At 37.7% G+C, this 15,175-nt stretch overlaps 1 protein-coding gene across 1 annotated transcript; it reads right to left on the minus strand.

Moving 5' to 3' along the window:
* Positions 1-705: 705 nt before the first annotated feature.
* Positions 706-2,784, minus strand: LOC132300100 (cysteine-rich and transmembrane domain-containing protein WIH2-like). The gene is made up of 3 exons (XM_059797047.1): positions 2,563-2,784; positions 2,243-2,420; positions 706-1,065 (listed from the first exon to the last, which is right to left on the minus strand). The coding sequence occupies exons 1-3, from the start codon at positions 2,612-2,614 to the stop codon at positions 1,020-1,022; spliced, it is 276 nt and encodes a 91-aa protein (XP_059653030.1). The 5' UTR covers positions 2,615-2,784; the 3' UTR covers positions 706-1,019.
* Between the last annotated feature and the right edge of the window lie 12,391 nt (positions 2,785-15,175).

A 15,175-nucleotide genomic window follows, 5' to 3' on the forward strand; every position in this document is an offset into this window, starting at 1 on the left:
TTAAAAATTAATCAAACAACACCTGTGTGTGTGAGGGAGAAAGTGGTGTGACGCCACGGAGCGGGTTTGGACTAGTATGCCGTCCTTCGCCCACGTCCCCGACTAAAACCGCAAAAACGGAAGGACTTTCCATCCAATCCCCGCAACCGTTTAATATTTTTACTCTCACGGGTACCCACCTTGCCCCGTTTAAGCCTATAATTTATTATTAAAATAGATTTGTTTTTTTTTTTTTACCCTCATCTTCGGTTCTTCACCATTACAACCTTCCTTCTAATAAAATTCATTTGTTACTTTAATATTGTTATATAAGATACTTAATATATATACTAATGAACACATGAATTTTTATTACATCAAATTATTTCCGCCCAAATAAGTTAAACTGTCCCCAAAATCGCCAAAAAATGAGACGGGACGAGTAACTGCGGGACGGATCAAATTATCATCCTTACATGTGGGTGAGAATATTGACAAAGTTTAGGTAAGTAACCCTAATATTAAAAAAATAAAAGAATGCTAAGGAAAGCAAACTTTGAAACGAAGTGCCAGAAAAAAAAAAAAGCATATCACCACCACTAAACGTAAGGAATACTCCAACCCTTATTTTAATGGCAGACAAAAAGGAAAAGAGAATATAATCCACTTTCTCTCCAGCCTTTTATGACCAAAATGTTAACCATATCCAACTCATTAATGACACCATTAACAACAAAACACACAATCAATTTTGAAATTATAAAAAGACAATAAAAGCTGTCCACCAAATGCTTAATTTTCCAATTTTCCATAGAACAGAAAGAGAGACTCACAAATTTACATACCTAAAATGACAAAGGAAGAGAAGTCAAAGGGTACATTTCAAAGTAAAATATTGTTCAATTATTTAAGAAAGGTAAAATGAGAAAATGAAACTCCAGAAAGAAACCCTTTCAATGTGTTACTTCCTGAGAAATCAATATTTGCATTGCCCTTTTGGATCATCATCAACCAAACTTGCTCACTTCAGAGGATGCTCATCAGAAGCATGCGTCAAGGAGGCAGCAACAGCATAGAGCAGCCAAACTGCATTGGTATTCGGATTATTCAATTAGCACATCATCATCATCGAAGAGAAGAAAAAAAAAACGACGAACGAGACGAACGAAACGAATCTTATAAGAACACGGCTACTACTTCAAGGCCGGCAGGGCGGCTTTTGTGCCCTTAGATATCTTTTAGGCCTAAATTATCGGTTCAAATATCAAATTCCCATGATTGAATTTAATAATGTTTGAAAATTGTTTTACAAAACCAGAATCATACAAAGCCATAGTGATTCTCAATGCTTCGGTCGGCAATCACAAGATCAAACTCATCCAATAGATAAAATTGGATTGACAACACATCCCTTACTAGCAATAACACATTTTCTCATCTAAACGAATCAATAATTGAATAGTCAAGAGTGACCAAGAACATATCACTACGTGGAAGTAAATTTTAAGGAACTTTTTAAAAAATAAATAAACACATTTCCTCGTCAAAACAAACCAATAATTGAAAGGTCAAAGGGTGACCAAAAACATGATTTGTTCTCTAATTGGAAGTTAATTTTTAGGAATTCTAAAAAAATAAAATAAACACATCTCCTCATCAAAACGAACCAATAATTGAAAGGCCAAGAGTAACCAAGAACTTCTCTAATTGAAAGTTAATTTTCAACAAACCCTAAAACATAATAAAATAATAACAAATCCCCCAAAAATATACTATTGGAGTAATTAATTTTGCAAAACTGTCAATCAAACAAAATTTCCTAACAATTAAATTATTTTCTTCAAATAAATAACCTCAAAAAGACTAATTTATTGAAAAAAAATTAGGAACCTAAAAAATATCGGAGATCTACCCTATATATCCGGCCCAAATTAGATGACCAAAATATCCTCCTAACCAAACCTAACGCCGTACCAATACAAGGGTATTTCCGGAAACTCAACCAAAACAGCCGTACCCTGCATCGTTCTTGACGGCGTTCCAGTGCCGTACGCCACCGTGGCGTGCGCCGGCAAACGGGTTCATTCCACTCGTCAGGATCTCGGAAAAAAAAAACTCAGAACGTACAGATCCAAGTCATCATATAAAATCAAATCTCCTAAGACCTACTGATGATTTGACACAGAAACCATACAATTCTAAAATGTGTAAATACAGATCTGTGGGAAGCAATTCTAGAGAGAGAAAGTAGATTAGTTCATACCATCCTTCCATGAACCCAGTGCTGCCCTGTTGTTGTTGCTGTTGAGGGGGAGGCTGACCGTACTGAGGGGCGTACTGTGGAGGGTACCCTTGAGGAGGGTAGCCCTGGGGAGGGTACCCTTGCGGAGGGTACCCTGGTGGAGGGTAGGCGTCCTTCGGGTACCCTTCTGGAGGGTAACCTACAAAACCAAGAAAACAAAATCGAATTCCATCAGATCCAATCGAACAACATTCAAGAACGAAAACCAATAAACCCAATTCAAATTAAATATCAGGCCGATCAAAACACACACAGAAATCCAAGATCAGAGGGTGAGTTACCTTGAGGGGGAGGGACACCGACGGGAGGTTGTTGCTGGTTGTAGTAACTCATGTTCTTGAGCGTTGATCTGGGTAAACGCTTGTTCTTCTTCTCTCTGTTTCAGAGAGATTCGTTGTGCACAAGTAATAATAATGCGTGACTCTGTGTTTGTGTGTGAGAGAGTCTATATATATAAATATTATACTTATTATACATATATACGAATATTGAATACTATATAGAAAGAGAGTGGAACTGGGGGTTTGAGCTTTTGGGGAAGGGTTTTTAACCGTTCACCAATGAGAGGATGGGGGACTAATTTTTTTGTGCCACGTGGTTATGTATTATTGGAGAAGTAAATATTTTTTTTTTATCTTTATTATGTACGCGTACGAGACGCGTAAAAAACAAAAAAGAGAAAGAAAAAAATGAAAATAATATTAAAATGTTTTGTTATTTGAGTATAGGGTACAGGGAAAAAAAAAACACAAAGAATTCACTTCTTTTCAATTTCCAGCTCTCTTCTTTTGTTTTAATTTTCTTTCTTTGTAAAAAAAAAAAAAAGCAAAAAAAAAAAAAAAAGCCATAATGAAATCAATGGGGAGGATCTATTTCCACTTTGTAACCATCTCTTTCAATTTTATTCCCAAAATTTTCTTTCAATTTTAAATGACTTTAACTCCTGACTGTTACTAAAATTCCGTTATATAGTTATTTTTGGCAGTATTTGTTTAGACTTTTAGTATAGCTTGTGAGAACCTATACGCAATATATATTATATATTTATAAGATATCAGTTTAACCTACCGTCAACAGTCAATCTTTGTTAATACCGTGGATTAAAATAAATAAATAAATATAATACTGTTTTGGTTTTTTATAATGGGTCTTTTATTAAACCCAAATCTGCATTTTATGCTTGACAACCATCTTTAAATCTATATCTTGTCACTATTTGTGAAAAACAAGAAATGGAAAGGATGATACCTCCAATGAAAACACAAATGTGAAAAACCTAAATTATGATATAATATTAAGCATTAATAAATGCAACAACCAAAACAGATGCATTCATGATTGAAAAATAATTTTTAAATCGAATTTTCAAAATTATTTGTATGGTTAAAGATTTTCATCTATTTGATATAGTGGATGAAATTCACTTTTGAACTTATCTATTATAGATAAAAATTTTAAAAGTTAAAGTTAAGGACAAAATAAATAGATTTGAATATCATGTTTGTGCTTAATTAACGTGTGATACTATATATCACTGATATGCTAAAAATAAAAATATATCATTGTTACACTAAAAATAAAAATATTTAAGTTTTTCTCTTCCACCCCTTATAAATGTCATCCGTTATAACGAATATATAATTTCTTACAAAAAAGAAATAAAAACAAATTATAAAAAAATATCATCTACTAATTGACAAAATTGCTGTTAATTCTTCCGGGTGGAAAGAGGCAACACCTTTCCTCTGATTTTTGTAGTGAAAGCCACAAATACCACCACCACATGGTCTTTGTGTAATAAAAAAGAAAAGTATATATTTGGTGTTGACTCGCAATATTGTGACAAAGGCACAAATAAATTTGTGGGGGACCATCACGATTGGTGGACTTTATGGTAAGTTTATGTATTATTACATAGTTATGAGATTATTAGTCTTGTTCATTTTGGTTCAGTTCATTTACGAAATAATATATAAATAGAAAATCAAGAATGACATAAGGTTAACACATTTATTTATGTGTAGTTTTATAATTAGATAGGGACTAATAATGTTAAGACCATGAAATAATTTATTGTCTAAAAAAAATTATATTAATGCAAATAAATATTATAATTATATAATGATAGCAATATCTCTCTAGTATGTAGTGGTAAGAGTTGAGTTCTTTTTATTTATTTTTGAGATTGAGACATGGTTAAGTTAAATTAATTATTTAATAAATTATTTAATCCAACGTTATAAAGAAGAACTCACGACTTAATAACATTATTTTAGCTCGGGCACGCGCGCACATATATATATATATATATATATCAATGCTTTCCACAACCACCTTTGCCTAGTCAATTAAGCAAAAAGTCATTATAAACAAGCAGATGTAACCTTGATAATTAAGTAGTTTATGTTGATTACTCTTAGTTGATGTGATTTGGGAATGAAATCATGCAAGTGAGGTTGATGGTGTAAAAGTGCCAACCAGTTTATTATATGAGCATTCTCTTATATACCCTAGTCCATTGGACAAACCAGCTCATTTCTTAGCTCAAAAGGCAATGAAAATCTCTAAGTACTGCAATATAAAGGACACCTTAAAGTAGTTTATTTATCTATTTTTTTTAATTATATCATAAATTTATATATATATATATATATATATATATATATATATATATTTCATTAGATGTGTTACATGACCAGTACTATACCACATCCAACAATCAATGCACACCACATCTAGGCACGGACCTACCATAGGACCAGTGCCTCCATTAAATTTTTTATATTTTTATTTTATATCTCAAATTTTTTAAAATTTATGAAGATGCCTTCACAAAATTACAATTCACTCCTACTGAATTTTTTTATATTATCATTTTATACCTCAAATTTTTTAAAATTTATGAAGATACCCTCACAAAATTACAATTTGCCCCACTAGATTAATATTTATTTTTGCATTTTAACTTCAAATTTTTTAGAATTTATGAAGATACCTCTACTAAAATTACAATTCTCCCCCATTGAATTTTTTTTTTTTTTTTTTTTTTTAATGGAAAAAACTATATTGATATAAAAATAGACCCTTGTTTTCACAAATTAAAAGACCGCCCCGCTCACAAAATTTTTTAACTCTATCACTGACCATATTGACGTGTGATTGCGCATACGTGAAAGTGATGAGTACCACTCGGTAAAGTAAAACACTTGCAGGTAGAGGATCCGGAGTAGTAACGCATCAACATCATAGGGAAGGGAAGTTTAGTGAGCCAATAGTTTAAGCCAAAACAAAGAGAAAGGTTAACCAAACTTCAACCATTTTATTACGATGTATTTGCAGAGTAAAGAAGCCGCTTATAGTGACATAAGGTTTGTACTATAATATAAAGGTCTGGGAGGGTCAACGTGGTGGAGGGGCAGATAAGGTCAGCAACTACTAAAACTACCCATCAATCACACTAATTGTCACATTACTGAAGATCTAAAGTTAAAAAAATTGTAGACTTTGAATACTAGTTTGTACTTTTGAAGAACACGTACGAACGTTATTATGAAAATCTCCTCGTAATTCAGTGAATTAATGTTTTTCGTAGAATTTAAAGGGTCAAGCTTCGACTCCATGTATTTATTAATTTAATTTCTAACATTTTTTATCTCATAAAACAAAAATAATAGTAAAACACTAACATTATTATTGTTATTATTATTTATATTGTCAAAAAACACACTAGCAACCCCTCGCACATTTGTTTGTTCACATTTGTGCTCAAGTGTCCTTCCTGGCTTCAAAAGGACAAAAAACTTAATTACACTTGTTGTAATGATAATATGTTTGGTATCATTAGCCTATTAAATATTGACATATAATAATAAAATTGACTAAAATAAAGTAATTTAAAGGAACTTTATATCGGACGTCCTGGGATCCACACATACAAACATCGTAAAACTAAGTTATGTTGTCACGTTATAATTGTTATTCAAGTTCATTTGTTATGAACTTATAGCTGCTATCTCAGTTTGGCCTTTTCTCCTCATCTGGTTAAATGTGAAAAGGGTTTTACGCACATGCTTAGCTTCTTTTCTGACTGTCACCTTATTCTTGTAAAATTGAAATGACAAAAATACCCCTATCGCCCATTTGAAGACAATCCAATTACAGAGATGTCTCAACCTAACCAAATTAGAGCTAATTGATTACTTCATATATATATATATATATATATCTCTCTACTCTCTCCTCCTCCACAATCTACCCTTTCCACCATCGTCTCTAGACTCTATTTTTCCTCTCTCTTAGTCCATCCGCCTGCTAAAAACAATGCCCACCATAGAATAAATAGAATTAGTACAGTGTCACATAGAGAGGACTCCTCACCCTTTTTGAGAGTGAAATCAATTTTTTTGGCACGAGATAAATGAAATGGGCTGTAGAACTCAGCTCTCAATTTTATAGTGTTTCAAATTGCTAGCACGTAGAGATTCTCGTACGTGTTGAAATTTCGCTTATCAATTCTTTAAATAGAAGGTTGAGGCTTTAAGTTGTCATAGGAGTAAAAGTAAGCGTATAAGTGTGTTTGTTGTTAGTGTAAAAAAATTGTAGTAGTATTAGTAGTGGAAAACGTCGTTCAACACACAAAATTTTCAAACACCGGATATATATGACAATGTCGGATTGAAAGAGAGGAAAGTGGTATAATTGCCCATACATGTGGAAGGAGAGTGAGGAAAATAAATTATTGATGAATATAGATCAATCCGTTAGGTTTTGTTTGGGAAATAGAAGATGCATCGAGGGAGAGAGAGGAGCTGATACGGAGAGTGGGGTGAAAACAAATAAGTGGCTTTTTTGTCATTTTATTTTTGCGAGAACAAGATTTGGAGCGCCAGAGGCCATTTTTGGAACCTGAATATCATCACCCTTTCGAGAATTAATATACCTAGATCTGCATTGAATTTTAAAATTGAATTTGAATTTTCAAATATTGGAAAATAGAAATTAGGACACCAAAAGATTTGGAACTTCATTGCGTGGTCAATGAGTTGGTTTAGAACGATTCAAACTTAGGAACTCGCCTAGGGTGGGATCATATGGTACACAGATAGTTATGTTGTTTTCCACAACCACCTTCATAAGTCGTTATTAATAATGAGATGTAAACCTTAATAATTAAGAAGTTTCTGCTGACCAATCATGGTTGATATGGTCTGACAATGGAATTTATGCAAGTGGCGTAAAAGAGCTAACAAGTGTTTAGAAAAGTCTTCTACTACCTAGTCCTTGGACAAACCAGCTAATTTTTTTTTAGCTCCAAAGGCATTGGAAATCTTTACTGCAATATAAAGCACCCCTTCAACTAGTCTATATATTTATTTGACCAACTTTCCGACATTAAAAAATTACGAAACTTTTTAGTTTTGTCAATTCATGAGTTCATTTTCTAAAAACCAAGGCCTCAAAATTTTATTGGCCATATAAATTAATTACCACCATGGCCAAAGTTCATCATACTGTTTAATTTCAGCATTGTAATAATTCTTTATTCTAAAAACTGTTTTAAAGAATTTTAGTTTGTCATATTTCAATTAAAAATGAATTTTTTACAATTTTTTTTTATTAATCGTGAGCAATTTTCATCTCAACAGAGAGCTGTTGTTCCATGACAAATATAGAGTATATATTCAGATGTGGTATGGCCTTTAATTACTAAAATTAAACAATTTAGTGAACATATACTTTGTATTGAAATGTAATAATATTTTCTCACATTCATTTTTCATTATATTGAAAACTTTTCAGAAATTTTTACTTATATCATTCAGCAAATGATGAATTTGGTATCTGGATTTGCCATTTAATGCTAAATTGTCGAAAATGATTTCAACTATTTGAAGACAGAATCAATTACATAACTCACCACATTAGTGTGCATGAAGACATTATATTTATATTTAGAGTAACAAAATCTTTGTCAGCAGTTGCTTGAAAAGATAGAGAAAATAATGGATTTATTATTAATGATTTGTTAGACCTCCACTCCTCAAATAGATGCCTCCTCCCTAATGGATCCTTTGGCACTACTTACATATAGATATCGTCTTATTGTATTCATCACAATTAATGATTAAGAACTACTCTCTTTAGAATTTTTTTTCAAATTACATAGATATTTAGATTCTTTACAAAACATGCTACTCTTTTAGAATATTCTCTCTTTTAAAAATTCCTACTAATTAACTCTTTAATGTTGTAGAATTCTCTCACTTTACAGTTCACAATTCTGTCCACAAATATAAAAGACTCAGAACTTTACTCATGGCATGTAGATGTCAATCAGAGTCCTTTTTATCTTTACACAAATGTTCAAGACTCTAAAACTCAACCCCACTTATGGCATAGGGACGCCGCCACGTCTATGTTCATAATTATTGGTTGATGACTTAGAAATACCGAGAGAAAGAAGTGTTGGGAAAATACAAGTTCTATATTGTAGGTGCAAAATTTCGCTCAACCAATAATAATTGAGAAAAATCAAATAACTCACTCAAAAATAATAAGAATAAATAAGAATAGTGTATAGAGAAGCGTAGAATTGCTTGATCCCTTTATTGGAGGTTTAAGCCTCTATTTATATACAAAAGATTGTAAAATTATGGTAGGACTCGCGTTGTTTGCCCTCCAATTCTTTCTATATAAACATTCTTTACTAATAGAGTTCTTTCCATTGTCTAATTTTCCATACATAGAACTTGCCTTGTACAGAACTTCCTATCTCAGAATTTTCCTTCTACGGTAAATCCTTCAACTGGTAGGACTTGTGCATTCTTGAATAACTGGGCTGAACATATTTTGATCCGGCTGGGCTTGAGTAACGGACTGGATGTTAAATATTAACAAGTTGGGCTGATGACCTCTTGATTCGGCCTTGATGGAGGTTGGAGGACAAATAACAATGGGCTTGGGCTATAAATACCCTCAATTTGGGCTTGAGCATGATGGGCCTTATATGTCCTTGGAATGTAGATATGTGTAGTGATGACGTGTGCGCTTTTTATTGGAGGAAGTTTTTTTCCCTCCACACTTTGCCCCAAATTTCATTTTTAATTGAGTGACGGCTCCTATTAAAGAGGGAATTGAAACCGGTTTTTTACTTTGCTTCAGAAACGGTTCGAGATCTTTCATTATTACTCCGTCATACAAGATTTTGCTAGAGTTACATTCGCCCTTGCTGCACTTCTGCGTTCTTCATTCAATCGCTTTGTCAGGTTAGTTTTTTTTCGCATCTTTCTCTTCAATCTTTCATTATGAGTACTTCATCTACTCTCGAACGTATAGACATTGGGGATTCTGAATCCACACCTTCATCTTCCCCCGTTCGCATTAGGGCTCCCCCTCCTAGGGTTTCTACAGATCGTCTTTCGTTGAATCAATTAGGTACTTCCCCCCTTCCAGCCGAGACATCCACCTTAGGCTCTGATTATGTTCTTACTCATGAAGAGAGGAAAACAATCATCTCTATTCGCCGCATCAAGTTCTCTATTGCTTCGGTAATGGAAGAATTTGATATTCCTGAGGGAGTAGAAATTGCAGAATATCCCGAGGGTGCCGATTTTACCTCCGGCGAGGGAATTGAAGAGAGTGAATTGCTTCTTTCGGTAGGGCATCTTAACGCCCTCCGGTTCCCTCTTCATCCCTTCTATCATTTAGTTTTCAACAAGTTAGGTCTTGCCCCCCTTCAGGTAAATCCTAATTTCTTTCGCATCCTTTCGGCACTGTTGGTGCGCCGAAAATTAGAGGCTCTGGATTTGACCTTTGCCGACCTTCTGCTTACTTACAGTATATCTAAGCATGGGACCGAGCCTGGTCGCTTCTTTTTTACCTCTCCCCTTTATCAGAGGATATGCACGAACCTTCCTTCATCCGAAAAGAAGTGGAAAGAAAGGATGGTTATAGTTAAAGGAAAATGGTTCGTGCCCCAATCAATTACGCTCCCCATCCCGCGCAAGTTCGGGAAATTAGGTATAGAATACTTAACCTCCCTTCATACCAAGTGTTCTGGCTGTTTTCCTTGCCAAGTCTTAATGTTTCGCCGTACTTATGAGTTTCTTGGTGTTTTTTCAGCTACATTCCCATCCTCCGCAGCAAGGAACAGACTTTCTTTTCTTGAGGAACGAGTCTAGAGTGACCCCTCGCCTATCGAGGACTTGCTAACTTCTTCAAACCTCAAGGATATTGCCTCCAGTGCTGTTGCTGCAGACCTCATGGATCTGTCTCTACCATCCTTTGACAGTTTCTCCATGACTGAGGAGGAGATACAGAGGGCTGAGGCTTCAAAAAAGAAAGCTGAAGATGCCCAACCCTTGGTCGTTATTAGATCTACTGAGGGTGAGGTGGAGGCTGAGGAACCACCAATGAAGAAATCTCGCCTCAACCCCCCATCCTCTGGCAAGGGCAAGGTCCCTTCTAAAAGCAGAGGGAAAAAGGCTGGAGAGGCCGAACCTGAAAATGAAGTCAGGGCATTTGTTCTGGCTGAGACTGGGGCTCCTTGGACTCCTTCCTTCACCAGGGCTGACAAGTCAGTCCTGCATTCAGGGGATTCTGTGATCACAGACCCTTCAGCTGCACTGGCGGTGGCTCGAGGGATGTGGCTCCCAAAGGACGAGGAAGCCATCAGCCAAATGGGGTTGGAAAAACTACTCCCCTCTGTCCCGGTCCGGGCTATAGAGGTTCGCATTGCTCCTTCAGAATTATGTTACTCTTGCTTGCTTATGTTTCCATTTATGCTCATATTTGTTCCTCTGTTATACAGAGTCTATACCACACCATGGCCCTCTGCGCCACTGCTGAAGCCAAATCCCTCTCCATCAAGAAGCTGGAAAAGGATCTTGACAATGCGGAGAAAAGAGCCACCACTGCCTCTACCAATCTGTAGATAGCTTCTGAAGCCAAGGATGTGTATAAGAGGCAGTTGGCTGCCTCTGAGGCTAAGGTGGACTCTCTTTAGGCCGAAGTTCAACGCCTGACCGAGGCTCTTACTACTTGCTTCAAGGGGGGGAAGCAAATGCAGGGGCGCTACTCCTGTTTGGCACACCTAGCTAGTGCTAAGCGTTCCGGTCTGGCTATAATCAGGGCTCAGGCCCTAGGACGATGGATCCGGACGCTTTTGACAAGCAGGTGGGGGTGCACTTCCCATATGATGAAGGGCCAGAGGTTTTGGAAGTTGAAATCCGCTTTGCCGAGATGGTGAAGGCGCACCTGAAGGGTACTCCTAGCTCTTCTGCCCCTGCGGCTTCAATTCCTCCTACCCCAAGTCCTACTGTAGTGGATGCTTTTGAATCTACTCCCTTCGATCCGAAAAGGAAGTAGAACCATGTATTTTGTTTTTATTGACAGTATGTTTGGGATAATGAATATAATTTTTTGCTTTAGGCTTTCAATACCTGATTTGTTTTTGCTGTATGCTTTTGATACTGTTCATATTTTTCTGACTGGTAATGTTTTTATGACAAACAAAACACATTGTCTTTATACTTCGGATTTATGCTATCCGAGAAAAAGCAAGGATGGTGGGAAGAAGGAGATCCTTTTAACAGTTTAGTTGATATCTCAGGATGATTCATATAAACAATGATTTAATTGCTAAGTGAACTCTCCTTGCCTTTGACTTGCCTGCAGTAGACGTATACATACTCTTTCCTTCTCGTGTGTTCCTGATATGGGGTGGATAATGATGAACTTATGATATATCCACATCCACAGGGTATTAAACACTTGGAGTCCGGAGGAAAGAGTTCTGATCCGGGCACCAGAGGTCTGAAGCGAATTATTCCTCGGCACTGAGTGTGGAGGAATATTGCTGAATAGGACACTTAGGGTCCGAAGCTGTCTCGGACACTTAGGATTCGAGGCGAATTGTCCCTCGGCACTGAGTCGTGGAAGAATAGTGCTGAATAGGACGCTTAGGGTCCGAAGCTGTCTCGGACACTTAGGATCCGAGGCGAATTAAACACTCCCTGGCGTGGAGCCGGAGGGGAGGTTTTGCCGAGCCGGACACTTAGGGTCCGAGGCAAGATTTTTGCCGAGCCGAACACTTAGGGTCCGAGGCGAGATTTTTGCCGAGCCGAACACTCAGGGTCCGAGGCGAGATTTTTGCGGAGCCAGACACCTAGGGTCTAAGGCGAATGACCTACTCCCCGGCGCTGAGCCAGAGGGGAGGTTTAAATGAATTACTCCCCGGCGCTGAGCCAGAGGGGAGGTTTTGCCGAGCCGGACACTCAAGGTCCGAGGCGAATGAACTACTCCCCGGCGCTGAGCCAGAGGGGAGGTTAAATGAATTACTCCCCGGCGCTGAGCCTGAGGGGAGGTTTTGCCGAACCAGACACTTAGGGTCCGAGGCGAATGAACTACTCCCCGGCGCTGAGCCTGAGGGGAAGTTTGTTTATATTTTTTCTCAAACAACTTATCATGAGGCCGAGGATTCAAAAATGATAAGAGGCCAAGAAAGCGAGTAACAGTGGCTGTGAAGTTTCCTATATGTTGACTTTGGAGACTTTCTTCCTCCACTGATACTCCCTTCTTGGCAACCAAATGTTGTGGACCACGCATATATGAACCGCATTTCTTTTCTATTTCTATCCGATGTGGGATATAGACAAATTTTGTCAAAAAGGTCGGTGTAAGGAATGCCTCTGGTATCGAGCTTGACAGCCTTAAATACCAGTGGGCCCTCCTTACACCGTAATTAACTATTTGAATATTCCCATATATAACAGAATGTAGCACATACTTTTTTGTCAATATGGGATAGAAAGTTTTAAGCATAGGCCACAACTCATGTTTATTTATTTATTTTTCTTAAAAATCATTGTGACGAATGCTTTTTAGCAGCTTGCTTCTAATTGCATAAAAATTGCATAGTGCGACTTGGCATGCATAAAAATTGCCTAATGCGACGCATGCATAAAAGTTGCATAATCATAGAGTAGTATGACCCCCATTTTTATAGAAAGAAATAAATAGAGTAGAGTTGTACTGAATATAGAAGCAAAATAAAGAAAAGTTTGGCTGATTGTGGACATACTCAGCCTTATTTGTGAAGAATTTGCAGCAAAATTGACAAACTTAACTAATGGAAATACCTTTTAAGGTGTATTGCGTTCCAAGGACGCGCAATGGGACGTCCGCCAGCTTCGGCCAAACGATATGCTCATTTCCCCACTACTTCGGTAATCCTGTAAGGTCCGGTCCAATTAGGTTTCAGTTTCTTTACCTGAGCTGTCTCTTGCTTCAAAACCCAATCGCCTACCACAAAGCTCCTGAATCTGACGCGTTTGTTATAACTGTTACACACCTGCTGTTGGTATGCCGCGAGCCGAATTGCTGCTGCATCTCTCCTTTCGTCCACAAGATCAAGGCTATGTTCGAGTTGTTGCTCATTGTTCCCTTCCAGTACCAAGGATGTCCGAAGGGTTGGGATCATGGACTCGGTAGGAATGACAGCTTCGGATCCATATGCCATAGCAAATGGGCTTTCTCCCGTGGGTCGTCTTGGAGTGGTTCGATATGCCCAGAGCACTTGAGGGAGATTCTCGTACCATTTTATCTTCAATTTCTCCAATTTTTTCTTTAAGCACCCAAATATCGTGCGATTAGTTATTTCAGCTTGCCCATTGCCTTGTGGATGACTAACTGCAGCCAATTTTTGCAGGATTCCATGTTCGCTAAAGAACTTTCTTGTACTTCTGTTATCGAGGTTCTTACCATTGTCTATTACGATGACTTTTGGTACCCCAAACCGGCAAATAATGTTACTCCAAATGAAATGCTTTACTTCTTCGTGGGTGACGCTAGAGAAGGCTTCAGCTTCCACCCACTTGGTGAAGTAATCCGTAGCCAGAAGCACATGCTCCTTTTTTTCCATGGTTTTGGGTAACGGTCCTACTACATCAATCCCCCATTGGGCGAACGGCCATGGATTAGCCATGGCGTGCAAACCTTCGGCAGGTTGATGCTTTATTGTACCATGGCGCTGACACTTGTCACATCTTCTTGAGTATTCTTCGGCATTCCGAGCCAAGTATGGCCAAAAATAACCTTGGGTTAGAATTTTGTGTGCAAGGGATCTTCCTCCCGAGTGATTTCCACAATCTCCTTCATGAATTTATTTTAGAATTGTGAGAGCCTCAGTAGGGGTTAAACACTTGAGATAAGGACCGGAGAATGACCTTCGGTACAACTGGTTATTGATGATTGAGTACTTAGCCGCGGTAAGCCTAAGCTTCCTTGCCTCAGCTTTTTGATTTGGGAGAACTCCCTCCTTGAGGTAGGCCTCGATTGGATCAATCCAGCATGGCTCGCATGGAACTTCCGGGATCACCATCACCTCTTGCCGGGGATTAATGTTGGGTTCTTCGAGAACATCGATTGGAACAAGCCGAATCAACTCTTCGTCTGAAGATGATGCGGGTGCGGCCAATCGATCTGCTTCAGCATTTTCATCTCGTGGTACCTGATGGAATTTGATTTGATCGAACTCCGGGATGGCACTCTCTACAGCATCTTTGTATGACTTCATACGTTCCTCATTGGGATAATAGTGCCCTGTCACTTGATTGATCACAAGCTGTGAGTCACTAAAAACTTTTAAACACCATACCTGTAGCTGTTTAGCTAGCCGAAGTCCGACAAGTAACGCCTCATACTCGGCCTCGTTATTAGTAGCTGGGAAATCTAGCAAAATTGACTGCTGCAGCTTGGTACCCTCGGGTGTTGTGATGTCAATCCCGGCCCCTGCCCTTTTCTGGTTGGAAGAGCCATCAACCCGTAACTCCCAGTATGGCTCTTAAAGTGTCGGTTCCTCAGATTGATCTTCATACTCTAGTGGGAAATCCGTTA

This window comes from Cornus florida, unplaced genomic scaffold (genome assembly GCF_030987335.1).
Source record: "Cornus florida cultivar Cherokee Brave unplaced genomic scaffold, ASM3098733v1 CherokeeBrave_3.0.0_Hap2_Chr03, whole genome shotgun sequence".
NCBI lineage: Eukaryota > Viridiplantae > Streptophyta > Magnoliopsida > Cornales > Cornaceae > Cornus > Cornus florida.

Excerpts from the sequence above, each read along its gene's own strand:
- LOC132300100 (XM_059797047.1), bottom strand. The coding sequence starts at position 2,614 with ATGAGTTACTACAACCAGCAACAACCTCCCGTCGGTGTCCCTCCCCCT. Across the intron at positions 2,421-2,562 it reads CGGTGTCCCTCCCCCTCAAG|GTTACCCTCCAGAAGGGTAC; the intron begins GTAACTCACCCT and ends TTGGTTTTGTAG. Across the intron at positions 1,066-2,242 it reads ACTGGGTTCATGGAAGGATG|TTTGGCTGCTCTATGCTGTT; the intron begins GTATGAACTAAT and ends ATACCAATGCAG.